The sequence below is a fragment of the Pangasianodon hypophthalmus genome, chromosome 12 (genome assembly GCF_027358585.1).
Source record: "Pangasianodon hypophthalmus isolate fPanHyp1 chromosome 12, fPanHyp1.pri, whole genome shotgun sequence".
Classification (NCBI taxonomy): Eukaryota; Metazoa; Chordata; class Actinopteri; order Siluriformes; family Pangasiidae; genus Pangasianodon; species Pangasianodon hypophthalmus.
The window spans coordinates 26,301,333-26,316,434 of record NC_069721.1 but is presented as its reverse complement, the minus strand read 5'-3'; the positions used below and the strand labels follow the sequence as shown (position 1 = coordinate 26,316,434).

At 44.3% G+C, this 15,102-nt stretch overlaps 1 protein-coding gene across 1 annotated transcript in view; it reads right to left on the bottom strand.

Moving 5' to 3' along the window:
* The window catches only part of sdk2b (sidekick cell adhesion molecule 2b), a 143,323-nt gene that overhangs the window by 49,931 nt on the left and 78,290 nt on the right, over window positions 1-15,102 (bottom strand). Inside the window, exons 2-4 of the mRNA XM_034309542.2 lie at window positions 9,222-9,381; window positions 1,328-1,434; window positions 918-1,065 (exon numbers count right to left, since the gene is read on the bottom strand). Of these exons, the coding sequence (XP_034165433.2) occupies window positions 918-1,065; window positions 1,328-1,434; window positions 9,222-9,381 (415 nt within the window). The remainder of the gene's footprint in view (window positions 1-917; window positions 1,066-1,327; window positions 1,435-9,221; window positions 9,382-15,102) is intronic.

Below are 15,102 nucleotides of genomic sequence, written 5' to 3'. Positions count from 1 at the left end.
CCAAATGTGCCTGTAGAGTAAAGTACTTCTTTATAGTGTAGTACATTTTTCCTTACAGCTGATATTCTGTCAATTACATGCTGAGTTGTTATATTTTGTGTAAATTAATGACGGTAGGTGTACGATTTATAAAAATACAGCAAAAATAAAAGTGCTTATGAAGTCAGGGGGTAAAGTAAGGACACGAACCAAAATCAGTCATAGAAGAGACATCATCACTCCAAAAAGAGAGAGAGAGAGAGAGAGAGAGAGGGAGAGAGAGGGAGGAAAGGGGAAAGGCAAGATTTTCTCAATCTAGAAATCAATTTCCTCCACAATTACGCAGCACACACACAAACACACAGCACTGGGAGGGTTTTGTGAGGCCGTGGTCACCACAGTCCCCCTGCCTCCAGTCCTCCTCAGAGCAGAAACTCATTTTTCTACGTTCTGTGTCATCCTTGGTGAAGGTCATCAGTAGCATTTACTTGCTGTCAGAGTGTGTGATGCTGACGGCACTTCACATTAACGTAATGCTGCTGAAGCTGAAGGGAGATAGCTACGCCCTCATTTACATACTGTTACACGGAGAAGGAGAGACGGAGAGAAGGAGAGACAGAGAGAAGGAGAGACGGAGAGAAGGAGAGAAGGAGAGACGGAGAGAAGGAGAGACGGAGAGAAGGAGAGACGGAGAGACGGAGAGAAGGAGAGACGGAGAGACGGAGAGAAGGAGAGACGGAGAGACGGAGAGATGGAGAGATGGAGACAGGGACATGCACACATTTACTATTTAATAAACCAGTATAATATTTATTCTCTCGTCTTTAGTGTATTATTGTTAACAGTGAATAGGGCGTGTGGTTTAAGGACACGCCCACAGCTAGCTGATGATGATGATGGTGGAACAGGAAGTGGAACAATTGGTGGGCGGGGCTTACATGCGGCTGCTTGGTGGAATCTTCCTGCCGTCTCGGAACCATGTGACCTGCGGCTGAGGGAAGCTGTGGATCTGCGGAGCTTTAATCACAGCAGCATCTCCCTGAGACACACTCTCAGACCTCACAGTGTCATTAAAGGCACCCATAACTACACACACACACACACACACACACACACACACACACACACACAAGGAAAAAGCATGAATTAGTGAACAGTGTCTCATTTCATTGTGTGAACTCAGCAGGTGTGAAACTGCAGTGTTAATTATTTTGGGTTTAAACAACACACTGAACTCAGTGAGGTAGACATTTCATCCCCTCTCTCTTTCTCTCTTTCATACACACACACACACACACACACTCTCTCTCTCTCACACACACACACACACGCACAGAGTGTTACTCACAGGCCACCTGCACCTCCGTCCTGCGCTGCAGCAGAGCTCCAACTCGATTCCGCACAATGCAGCGATAAAAACCAGCATGAGTCCGATCCAGAGAGGGGATCAGATACCTAATACACACACACACACACACACACACACACACATGGATCATTACCTAAAATCTTTACAGTGGTGGTTATGGCTCTTATGGTTCTAATCAGAATGTGAGATTAAACCCCAGTGCAGTCAGAGCCTCTGTGACGCTCTTAACCCTGACCTGCTGGATTTAATACTCGGATAAATAAGTCACTTTAAATGTAGATCTTTATCCCTGTGTTACATATAATTCAAATCATTTTATTTATGCAGTGCTTTTAACAATGGACGTTGTCACGAGGCAGCTTTTTCAGAAATCTGGATATAGATTTAAATTGTTCCTAATGAGCGAGCCAGAGGCGACGGCGGCAGGAAAAACTCCCCGAGGCGACACGAGGAAGAAACCCTGGAGACATGACATACACCAGAGCCACAAAATTATTTTTACTTTAGCTGTAGTCACAGGCGGAGTTTCGTGAATCGGTATCTAGCTGTATTAAGTTAAGGGTGAAAAAAAGCCTTAGTGGTGTATAAATAAAGTTTAAAGCACAACTGGACTGATGGAGAGAAAGACAGACAGAGAGACAGACAGAGAGAGAGAGAGAGAGAGAGAGAGAGGGACTGACAGACATACAGACAGACAGAAGGAGAGAGAGAGACAGAGACAGAGAAAGACAGACAGACAGAGAGAGAGAGGGAGAGAGGGGGAGAGAGAGAGACAGAATGAGAGAGAGTCAGTGAGATAAAGAAAATGAGAGAGAAGGACACAAGGCTGCTTAGGCTATTCAACAAGGTCACTGTATGAGATTTATAATAACACTGAGAATATAAAACTGTTATAGTGTGTGTGTGTGTGTGTGTGTGTGTGTGTGTGTGTGTGTGTGCGCGTGTGCGTGTGTGTGTTAATAGGCTGATATATCACTACATTGCACTGTACACCACTGAAAATTCGAGAAAGAGGACAGTTTGTGTTCGATCGAGTGAGTTGCTTTAAAAAGTAAACGACCTCAGAATGAGATCGATAGACAGAACAGAGCGGTGAGAGGACGGAAAGAGAGAACACACTGAGAGGACAGAAGAACAGACTGATAGAGGTAGCAATGTTATATTCCTTTAGCCCATAACTTCAATTTGTTTGTAGTCTAGTGTGAATGTAAAGTGTCCATACATGCAGGTTTACAAAGTAATTATGAAAAAACAAAATAAGGGATGTGATGAGAAACCCGTTCCCATCAGGCCTTGCTGCAGCACTGTCCACTCGCCTGAGTCTCACCATGACAACTCAATTCCTAATGTTCATTTTATCGGTCACACACACAGCCAAACACCCATACCTTGCTTTCCACAACTGTCCGGCGACATAAAAACAGAATTTGCATAAAAACAGAATTTACTTGCGTACAAGTAGCAAAAGAAAAATATAAAAATATGAAGGATATAAAAGATAGATGGCAGAAAAAGTGTGGAGTGTAGGAGGAATAAAGTGCAGATACGTGCAGTACATTGCTGCGCAACATCAAGCTGATAAATAACGAATATATAATAAACATTTATAAATACAGGACAATACAGGTGTATTAACTATTCACTCAGATGTAGTTCTCTAGCCCTTCACGTTTATAGCTCTGATTCTGTAATCCCTCTAGTTTCTAGCGCTTGCTAATGCTCCAGTCTGTATGTCTAGTCTCCTTGTCCTTCTAGTGCACAGGTCTAGTTCCCTAATGCCATTGTCATGCTAGTGCTTATTCATACTCCACACTTCTTCCAGTAGTTTCCTAGTCATCTTAGTACTTTGCGTAAGTAACCCTATTACTTCTGGTTCCTTGTTTAAGTTCTCTAGTCTGCCTGGTTCCTGGTTCTAGTTCTCTAATCCTCTTAGTCTCTATCTGACATCCAGGCTGAACCAACACGTGGAACGAACAGGAACAAGAATAAAACAAAAGAAGAGAACATTCTGACGGCTGTTCTAAGATAAAACATGAGTTTTATGTGGTTAATATTAATGTGCCATAATGATGTATCATAGTTTATTAGCGCTGAGGTTAGCAGGTCACGCTAACATGCTAAATTGGTTCTAGCATGAAGTCTATTAACATTAATGGAGTAATTAGGGGTAATTAGGAGCGTCTGCTGAGATGCACACAAGCTGTTTGGGAGAGGAACGTGCAAAATAAGAGAGAGAGACAAACAAAGAGAAAGAGAAAGAGAGAGAGAGAGAGGGAGAGAGAGAGAGAAACAGCCAGAGCAACAGAGACAGAGAGAGACAGATGGTGAGAATAAATCTCTATTTTCTCTTCCCTTTTTCAATCCCCCTCTGCCTTATCTACAGTGTTCTCTCTCTCTGTCTCTTTCTCTCTCTCTAATGGATATTGTTAACCTTTAAGAGGTGTGTGTGTGTGTGTGTGTGTGATAGAGAGAGAGAGAGGGGGAGACAGTGATTGATAACTGATTCAGGAACAGAGGCCATGTCAGACCCTTCCTAATTAACCGTCCACTCAGAGATGGAGAGACTCACAGAGAGAGAGAGAGAGAGAGAGAGAGAGAGAGAGAGATACACTTTAACAGAGAGAGAGAAAGACAGACAGAGGCAGGCAGACAGATGAGTGTTGAACTCCATGACTCAGACAGGTAACAGGTGGAGATGTGTCTGATGGTGTTTCCATGGCGACATGTGTCTGGTTAAACAAGGTTACTGTGATTTCTCTCTCAGCGAATAAAACACCGTCACAATTTCAGTTTAACTCTTCAGACGAGTCACAGAAATGATACACAGAGAGACACACAGAGAGACACAGAGACACAGAGACACACAGAGACAAACAGAGAGACACAGTGACACACAGAGAGACACAGAGACACACAGAGACACACAGAGAGACACACAGAGAGACACACAGAGAGACACAGAGACACACAGAGACACACAGAGAGACACACAGAGAGACACAGAGAGACACACAGAGAGACACACAGAGAGACACACAGAGACACACAGAGAGACACAGAGAGACACACAGAGAGACACAGAGACACACAGAGAGACACACAGAGAGACACAGAGACACACAGAGAGACACAGAGACACACAGAGACACACAGACACACAGAGAGACACAGAGACACACAGAGAGACACACAGAGACACACAGAGAGACACACAGAGAGACACAGAGAGACACACAGAGAGACACAGAGAGACACAGAGACACACAGAGACACACAGAGAGACAGAGAGACACACAGAGAGACACAGAGACACATAGAGAGACACAGAGACACACAGAGACACACAGAGAGACACACAGACACACAGAGAGACACACAGAGAGACACAGAGACACACAGAGAAACACAGAGAGACACACAGAGATACACAGAGATGCACAGAGAGACACAGAGAGACACACAGAGAGACACAGAGACACACAGAGACACACAGAGATACACATAGATACACAGAGACGCACAGAGATACACAGAGAGACACAGAGACACACAGAGAGACACAGAGAGACACAGAGATACACAGAGACGCACAGAGACACACAGAGATACACAGAGACGCACAGAGAGACACAGAGATACACAGAGATACACAGAGACGCACAGAGACACACAGAGATACACAGAGATACACAGAGACACACAGAGATACACAGAGATACACAGAGATACACAGAGACGCACAGAGAGACACAGAGAGACACAGAGACACACAGAGACACTGTCACAGACATCTGTGTCTCTGAGAGATAATAACTACTGCTTACACATGGACATGTCAAACACTCACTTCTGTTATTAACCATAGAGGGCCCTATCTGTCTCACTCTCTGTCTCACTCTCTGTCTCACTCTCTGTCTCACTCTCTGATGCAGTTCAGTTCATCAGTGCTTTACTGGAATGAATGTTATAAATCACATTGTTGCCAAAGCAAATATTGCAGGTAGATTAAACCAAAATTTATACAAAAAAAACACATATATACACATATTTAATCATTACAAACACCATAAACAGGAACAGTAAAATATATATATGCATAAAGCAAACAACAACAATAACAAGAATCTGACAGGTGAGTGTGTGAACATGGTGTGTATTCAGGGTGTGTGTATTCAGGGTGTGTGTGTTCAGGGTGTGTGTATTCAGGGTGTGTGTGTGTATTCAGGGTGTGTGTATTCAGGGTGTGTGTGTATTCAGGGTGTGTGTATTCAGGGTGTGTGTGTATTCAGGGTGTGTGTATTCAGGGTGTGTGTGTTCAGGGTGTGTGTGTATTCAGGGTGTGTGTATTCAGGGTGTGTGTGTATTCGGGGTGTGTGTGTATTCAGGGTGTGTGTATTCAGGGTGTGTGTGTATTCAGGGTGTGTGTGTTCAGGGTGTGTGTGTATTCAGTGTGTGTGTATTCTGGGTGTGTGTGTATTCAGGGTATGTGTATTCAGGGTGTGTGTATTCAGGGTGAGTGTATTCGGGGTGTGTGTGTGTTCAGGGTGTGTGTGTGTTCAGGTTGAGTGTGTGTTCAGGGTGTGTGTGTTCAGGGTGTGTGTGTTCAGGGTGTGTGTATTCAGGGTGTGTGTGTTCAGGGTGTGTGTTCAGGGTGTGTGTGTATTCAGGGTGTGTGTATTCGGGGTGTGTGTGTATTCAGGGTGTGTGTGTATTCAGGGTGTGTGTGTTCAGGGTGTGTGTGTTCAGGGTGTGTGTATTCAGGGTGTGTGTGTATTCAGGGTGTGTGTGTTCAGGGTGTGTGTGTATTCAGGGTGTGTGTATTCAGGGTGAGTGTATTCGGGGTGTGTGTGTATTCAGGGTGTGTGTATTCAGGGTGTGTGTGTGTTCAGGGTGAGTGTGTATTCAGGGTGTGTGTGTTCAGGGTGTGTGTGTTCAGGGTGTGTGTGTATTCAGGGTGTGTGTGTTCAGGGTGTGTGTGTATTCAGGGTGTGTGTATTCTGGGTGTGTGTGTATTCAGGGTGTGTGTATTCAGGGTGAGTGTATTCAGGGTGTGTGTGTGTTCAGGGTGTGTGTGTGTTCAGGGTGTGTGTGTATTCAGGGTGTGTGTATTCGGGGTGTGTGTGTATTCAGGGTTTGTGTGTTCAGGTTGTGTGTGTATTCAGGGTGTGTGTGTTCAGGGTGTGTGTGTTCAGGGTGTGTGTGTGTTCAGGGTGTGTGTGTATTCAGGGTGAGTGTATTCAGGGTGTGTGTGTTCAGGGTGTGTGTGTATTCAGGGTTTGTGTGTTCAGGTTGTGTGTGTTCAGGGTGTGTGTGTTCAGGGTGTGTGTGTTCAGGGTGTGTGTGTGTATTCAGGGTGAGTGTATTCAGGGTGTGTGTGTTCAGGGTGTGTGTGTATTCAGGGTGAGTGTATTCAGGGTGTGTGTGTTCAGGGTGTGTGTGTGTGTTCAGGGTGTGTGTGTATTCAGGGTGTGTGTATTCAGGGTGTGTGTGTATTCAGGGTTTGTGTGTTCAGGTTGTGTGTGTTCAGGGTTTGTGTGTTCAGGTTGTGTGTGTTCAGGGTGTGTGTGTTCAGGGTGTGTGTGTGTATTCAGGGTGAGTGTATTCAGGGTGTGTGTGTTCAGGGTGTGTGTGTATTCAGGGTGAGTGTATTCAGGGTGTGTGTGTTCAGGGTGTGTGTGTGTGTTCAGGGTGTGTGTGTATTCAGGGTGTGTGTATTCAGGGTGTGTGTATTCAGGGTGTGTGCAGGACACTCGGTGTCTCGCTGTCCCTCAGACTCTCACATTCCGATACACACTTTGCAGTGAAGGCTGCAGTGTTTCTCCCAGAATGATTTTTAGTTTTTCTTCATCTGTAAAATTGCAGAAATTTGGTATATTGTGTGTGAGGTTTTTGGTGAAGGTGTTTCTCTCTCTCTGGTGTTGATATTTTTCACAGTGGAGGAGGAAGTGCAGCTCTGTCTCGACCTCACCGCTCAGCTCACCAAAGTCTAATCAGAGTCAACCAAATTACTGAGCAGATGAGAAGAGCATATCTGGAGCACTGGGAGCACACAGTCTCTGTTCTCTGGGCAGCCAGGTTCTCCTGTGCTCCAGGTTCTCCTGTGCTCCAGGTTCTCCTGTGTTCCAGGTTCTCCTGTGCTCCAGGTTCTCCTGTGTGGGCCCTTCTCCACGGCGAGACTGTGCTCACTCAGCCTGTACCTGGTCAGGACGTGTCTCTGCTTTCTATCTCTGACGGTGAAGAGACACTCTGCCAGTTCATACTCTCTGTTTAGGGCCCGATAGCAGTGTAATCTGGACTGGGTTTGGGTTCTGACTGTCCCAGTGCTCCAGATACGCTCTCCTCATCTGCTCAGTAATTTGGTTGACTCTGATTAGACTTTGGTGAGCAGAGCTGGTCTGAGACTGCTGTGTGTTAGGGGTTAGTGTGTTAGTGGTTAGTGTGTTAGTGAGTCTCAGGACCAGCTGACAGAGGGGACAGACCGAGAGAACTGGTGTCTGTTTTCCTGAAGCCTGGCCTTCTTTTGGAAGATTACAGTTTTGGTTTTGGCCTGGTTGAGTGTCAGGGCCCGGTTCTGACAGTACTGCTCCAGCAGGTCCAGGTGCTGCTGTAAGCCTTGTTCAGTAGGAGACAGCAGCAGCAGGTCGTCTGCGTAGAGCAGGAATTTAACTTCGGTATTGTTTAGGGTGAGTCCAGGGGCTGCAGATTGCTCCAGTAACACCGCTAACTCACTGATATAAATATTGAACAGAGTTGGACTCGAGCTGCAGCCCGTCTCACCCCGCGCCCCTGAGTGACGTATTCTGTCCTTTTGCTGCTGAGTTTTACGCTGCATTTATTGTTCAGATAGATGATTCTCTCTGTCTCACTCTGTCTCACTCTCTGATTCTCTGTCTCACTCTCTGTCTCACTCTCTGATTCTCTGTCTCACTCTCTGTCTCACTCTCTGATTCTCTGTCTCACTCTCTGTCTCACTCTCTGATTCTCTCTGTCTCACTCTCTATCTCACACTCTATCTCACTCTCTTTCACTCTCTGTCTCACTCTCTGATTCTCTGTCTCACTCTCTTTCACTCTCTGTCTCACTCTCTGCCTCACTCTCTCTCTGCCTTTTTTGCTCTGGTTCTTTCTTACTCTGACTCTATATCTTACTCCCACTCTCTTTCTGTCTCACTCTCTCCCCCTACTGTGCTTTATCACAGCGGGATTACTAGTCATCTGTCTCACTTTAACTTTAGTTAACTCTCCACCTCTCTACCTGCCCATTCTCTCCATCTGTCTCTCTCTCTGGTTGTGTCTCTCTCTCCTCCAATCTAGAAACAGACTAATGACCTTATTTAATATGTACTAGAGATCATGTAGGAAAGGTCGTGGGTGTGGGATGTCATCACATGGCGCTGATGAGGGTGTGATGTCATCAGATAGCACCGGTGGAGGACAGGTGTGATGTCTTGGCTGGTGTTCAGGGACAAACGGGAGGCAGACAAGGATTGATCTGACTCGTTTATGAAAGTCTCCTTCAGGCATGTCTCTCTCTCTCACACACACACACACACACACACACACTCATCGATTATCAGGACGGTAGAAGGGAGGACATGGTTTTAAATGCCATCCATCACTTTCTGACTCTCTCAAAGACACACTTTCAACATCATTAGCATATAGCTCATTAGCAAATATCTCATTTGCATACATAGCTTGCTGACCAGTCCACTCGACTACTCAACATTTCATGACGCTACAAACAACTGACAAATAAAAGTTTTAAATCTTTATTTTTGCATCTATCATTGGGTAGGACACTGTGCCTTATGATGACAAACACAAGTGACATGAGAGGAAACAACACACACACACACACACACACACACTACCTGTACTCCAGGGAGAACGGCGTGAGCTCAGTGGTGTTGTGAATCCATTTGAATTCGAGCGGCCAGCTACCCTCTGCCATACAGGTGAGAACCAACCGGTTCCCCTCCAGGTGGAGCTGAGAACGTACCGGTTCAGTCTTAAAGTACGGGGGGACATCATCTACACAGCAACAGAGAGAGAGAGAGAGAGAGAGAGAGAGAGAGAGAGAGAAATGAACTGATATGTCTATTATTATAAATATAATGTTATGGAATATGATTTTTATGGCATTTATTTGATTGTTACTGCACTCCTAAGGGAGCTGTAGTGATCTGAGGATGAGTGTATGACAGCACACAGCAGGGTTTTAGCATCTCTCACAGGTCAGAGTTCAGAGGTCAGAATGTGGATCAGTAGAAAGACACTGTTCCTCACTGAACTCATACAAGGGCAGGATAAAATCAGACATTACACCACAGCATGTGCGCTCCTCACAGTGCTAATCCAGTGTTAGATTGATTTTACTGGAGTTCAGGTACCTGTTTAATATTTTATAGCCTCTTTCCTGGGGCCGCATCTGTCTCCATATTTTATTCCATAAACTGGAAATGTCTGGCTATAATTCAACTGCTACCTCCTGCATACATTTCCTACCTGGGACCACCATCTCCACCAATCACAATCCACCATGTTATCACCATCTCCACCAATCACAATCCACCATGTTATCACCATCTCCACCAATCACAATCCACCATACTATCACCATCTCCACCAACCACAACCCACCATGTTATCACCATCTCCACCAATCACAACCCACCATGTTATCACCACCTCCACCAATCACAATCCACCATGTTATCACCATCTCCACCAACCACAATCCACCTTGTTATCACCATCTCCACCAACCACAATCCACCATGTTATCACCATCTCCACCAAACACAATCCACCATGTTATCACCATCTCCACCAAACACAATCCACCATGTTATCACCATCTCCACCAATCACAATCCACCATGTTATCACCATCTCCACCAAACACAATCCATCATATTATCACCATCTCCACCAACCACAATCCACCATGTTATCACCATCTCCACCAAACACAATCCACCATAATATCACCATCTCCACCAACCACAATCCACCATGTTATCACCATCTCCCCCAACCACAATCCACCATACTATCACCATCTCCACCAATCACAATCCACCATGTTATCACCATCTCCACCAATCACAATGCACCATGTTATCACCATCTCCACCAATCACAATCCATCATACTATCACCATCTCCACCAAACACAATCCACCATACTCTCACCATCTCCTCCAATCACAATCCAACATACTATCACCATCTCCACCAATCACAATCCACCATGTTATCACCATCTCCACCAACCACAATCCACCATGTTATCACCATCTCCACCAACCACAATCCACCATACTATCACCATCTCCACCAACCACAATCCACCATACTATCACCATCTCCACCAACCACAATCCAACATATTATCACCATCTCCACCAACCACAATCCACCATGTTATCACCATCTCCACCAACCACAATCCACCATGTTATCACCATCTCCACCAATCACAATCCACCATGTTATCACCATCTCCACCAACCACAATCCACCATACTATCACCATCTCCACCAACCACAATCCACCATGTTATCACCATCTCCACCAACCACAATCCACCATGTTATCAACATCTCCACCAATCACAATCCACCATGTTATCAACATCTCCACCAACCACAATCCACCATGTTATCACCATCTCCACCAATCACAACCCACCACATAATCAATAGCTGCTGTATGGAAGTGATGAATTCAGCGTGAGTGTTGATTGTAATGTTGAACCTGTTCACAGTCGCAGTTTCAGTTCATTAATTAAATTACATTCTACGACTCTGTGGGTTTTAATTAAATAAACATCACATGAATAAATACAGAATAAATTAATTACAGAATAAAACACAATTACAGAATTCAGCCATAAACACACAGTGGAATTAAAATTACTGATGAGTTAGAGAGATAATGTCACATCTGACAGAGAGAGAGAGAGAGTGAAAGAGTAAAATAGAGTGATAGAGTGGCAGAGCGAGAGAGAGAGAGAGAGAGAGAGAGAGAGAGAGAGACACAGAGTGAGACAGTAAGACAGTGAGACAGTGAGACAGAAAGTGGGAGAGGAGACAAAGTCAGTCAGAAAGACTGATACAGGAAGAGTCAAAGTGAGACAGTGAAAGAGTGAGATAGAGGGTGAGATATAGAGTGATAAAGGGAGAGAATGAAAGAGTGAGACAGACGGTGTCAGAGAGACAGAGACAGAGTGAGACGAAGAAGAGTTAGAAAGATGATAAGACAAAGAAAGACAGTGAAAGAGTAAGACAGAGACAGTGTCATAGAGAGAGAGAGAAAGTGAGAGAGTGAGAAACGCAAGTGCAAGAGGAAAAGAGGGAGAAAGTAAGAGTGGGAGAGAGAGAGACACCATCAATCTCTCCATCTAGCCTTTTATTTATCTCTCTATCCGTTCTTCCCTAAGTCCACAAACAGCAGTGTTTCTCTTTTAATTGCTGCTTTTAAAGTTATCAGACAAACAGGTCAAGTGTGTGTGTGTGTGTGTGTGTGTGTGTTCAGCCCTAATCCCTCGTTCCCCCGTTAATGAGCTTCTAATCATGCTATTTTCTATCTGTGACAGGAGAGAAGATGAAAAGAGAAGGAGAGAGAAAGATGAAACAATGGCGTGGGTCGCTGCGTTTCAGTAAAACAGCATGGGATCAGACCGGTGCTTTAATATCCACATTCACACAGCTGACACGTGAACAACACAACGATCTGAAGGGCACAACATTACGGTCGAGTCCTAACTGTAGCGCGCTGGAGACACGTTTCACTCCACGCTGCTGGGACTAATGCTCACGTCTGTCTGTCAACGTGAAATCCCGGATATTAGTGCATCTGTATGTTTCTTCACTTCACTCAACATCTTTTTTAAAACTAACCTTTGCCAAATGATTTGGTTACTTAGTTAACATGGCAAGCGTAAATGGCAAAGTGCTAACTATTTAGCAGGTTAACTAAGCTAGGCAGCTAGCTGAGTAGTTGAAGCATTTCATCATTTTATACTTATTTAAATATTCATGAGTTGATATTACAGCTAAAGAATTTAAATGTAACATACATAAGTAATAAACACTGATGCTGTTGTGGTAAAATAATCAACGACGATGAAGCGGAGTTCCTGTTACCACCTGAAGTTAATTATTTTCCTATAACAGCACGTCCCCAAGTGTTTTATTCCTCTTACACCACAGCAATTTGCCAACGTCCAGGACTGGGGTTCAATCCCCGCATCTCCTCTGATAAGCTCCAGACTCCCCGTGACCCTGTGCAGGATAAGCGATACAGAGAATGGATGGATGGACATGTCATACTTTTTATCCATTTATAGTTACATTTAAAGTTGTGGAGTGTTGGTGAAACGAGTGAGTTCCTGTTGTCACTTACGTTATAACAGCTATAAACACTCGTTCCCTCACCAGCTTCTCTTTATTCTCTCTCTTCAAGTTAATAAGAGAAAAAATCGCAGCTTGTTCCGCATGTTAGTGAGAAACGCAAAGAAGCGTAAACTCTTCTGTCCTGAAGACGTCGGAAAACTTAAAGTTACAGCTTTACCTCTGACTGTTACAAAGCGCTGACACTGGAGACTCCTTCCAATGTTACATAAACATCTCCTTACAGAAAACTTCACCACATCAACGATTACACACATTTTAATCCGTTTTGTGGAGCATCTGCTGTACATGTGAATGAGCTGTTGCTATAGAAACGATAACGTATCAGAGCGAGCGCATTAATATAAACCTGCGCTACTGTCAGAGCTGCTGTTATAGAAAATTAATCAACACCTTCAGACCAATCAGAATCCAGAGCTCATCGGTGCCGTGGTGTGAGTGGTGTTAATAGGTGTGTGTGATGAAAGTAATAACAGCCCTGCAGTGCTGAGAGAGTGGCGATCCTCGTAAAGATGGTGGTGGTACGTGTACGAGGTTTGGCTCCGTCTGTACAGCTTCATTACTGCGACGCTCACTTTAATTCAGCTCTGTGAGCATGACAGGAAGATAGCGTAATTTCAGAGCCGCTCCAATTTAGTGTCTCCTGTCACAAAGTGGCCTCCATTATCCATTTCTAATTTTGTGAAAGTGCTTCTTTAAGATGGCCATTTTGTCTCGTCTTTGTGGTGAATGTCAGAGCCATAATCCAGTTTTCCATATATGTTCCTCTGAGACGTCTCAGACAGCGCACGTCAGCGTGGCATGCGCAATTTACGTCTCAACAACCTCGTTTGCTAATTGGGACGTTGTCACAACACTGTCATCCTCAAGTATAACGTTTGATTTAAACCAGACAGTGTTGTAACTTAGCGCCCCCTCCTGGAGATTATTTAGTAAATCTCCATACTTTTGCACAGTGACAATCAGATTCAGCTCAAACTCCCATCATGCACCTTTCCTCCAATATTATAATACATACCTGAGTTTTTTAGGCCATTGTTTAGCCATAAACACACAACTGACTTCAATCAGCAACCGAATAAACATTACAAGCTGTAAAAAGTGGAATATGAAACTGCCCATGAAATCAGATTTGGTGTTTTTGGCACCAGTCCAATAAAAATGTACAAAAAATAGTTTTAGAGATATTCTCGTTTTAAATTTATAGTTTGTCAATTTTTTTGATGACTCATCCAGTTAAATGCTCTCTATAAGATTCACAGTGTGTCCCGCCCCCGGGGGCGTGTCTTGGTTCGTTAACACACACTTCATTAACATGGTTCGTTGGTGTGATTTTGGCCGGGGGTTTTTCCCTCTTCCAACTGCTGCTCGGTGGAGAATAAATGGTTGGGGATTATTTATGTGTAAGAGGGCAGAGTTTGGGTGAGTTGGCGGTTTTTTATCTACCACTCGGATGAGTCAGATGTCTCCCAGTGACGACCTTGTGGCTCTCCATCACCACCAGAGCTGCTGACGATCAACCTCGACTCAAACACGTACAGCATCATTCCAAAAACACACAGCATCTCATCATCCAGGATATCATCCTGGTTAAAGCAGACAGGCGTGGGTGAAGACAGCGGGGAGAAATCCTCTACAGCTGAACAAACACTCTCATTATAAACTCCTATCTGTTCTGCATATTTAGCTAGTTCACTAAGCTGCTGTAAGTTCTGTTTAAATTTGGTGGGGGGGGGGTAATCTTGAACGCTGTTGTTGATTTCCTGTTTCAAAAGGAAATACATCAACACATGGATCAAATCAAAACTTTAAGAATGTGCATTAATGATATTGTGCTCACTTCTTCTCTAATTAGCAAACAAGCTGCATGAGATGTAACTGAGATATAATGTGAGCATGCTGTATCGATAAAGGAAATAAATGTAAATAGATGGCTAAGAAGCTAGCTGGCAGTCCCTGGCTGGTGGTGGAACAGTCGCAGTATTACTGAGGGGACGTTATGTTACGACTATTGTTATAAAATATAAGTGCAGGAGGTCACCTTCACGGAAATGTTTAATAAATGCCACCTAAACACACAATAAACAGCTAACTAGTCAGCATTTAGTGGTGGAGTTTCCAGAAGCTGCCTGGTCTTAGACAGACAATGGAAAATAGTCACATGATAAAATTCTAGCCTCTGATTGGTCAGATGTAGAAACTACAGAGCTGAGACATTTCAGCTATAATCAGTGCACACAGTGAGACAGAGACATACAGGAAGAGGAGGAGAGACTGATAAAGCACAAACAAACACACACACACACCATCCAATATGCACACACACACCGTCCA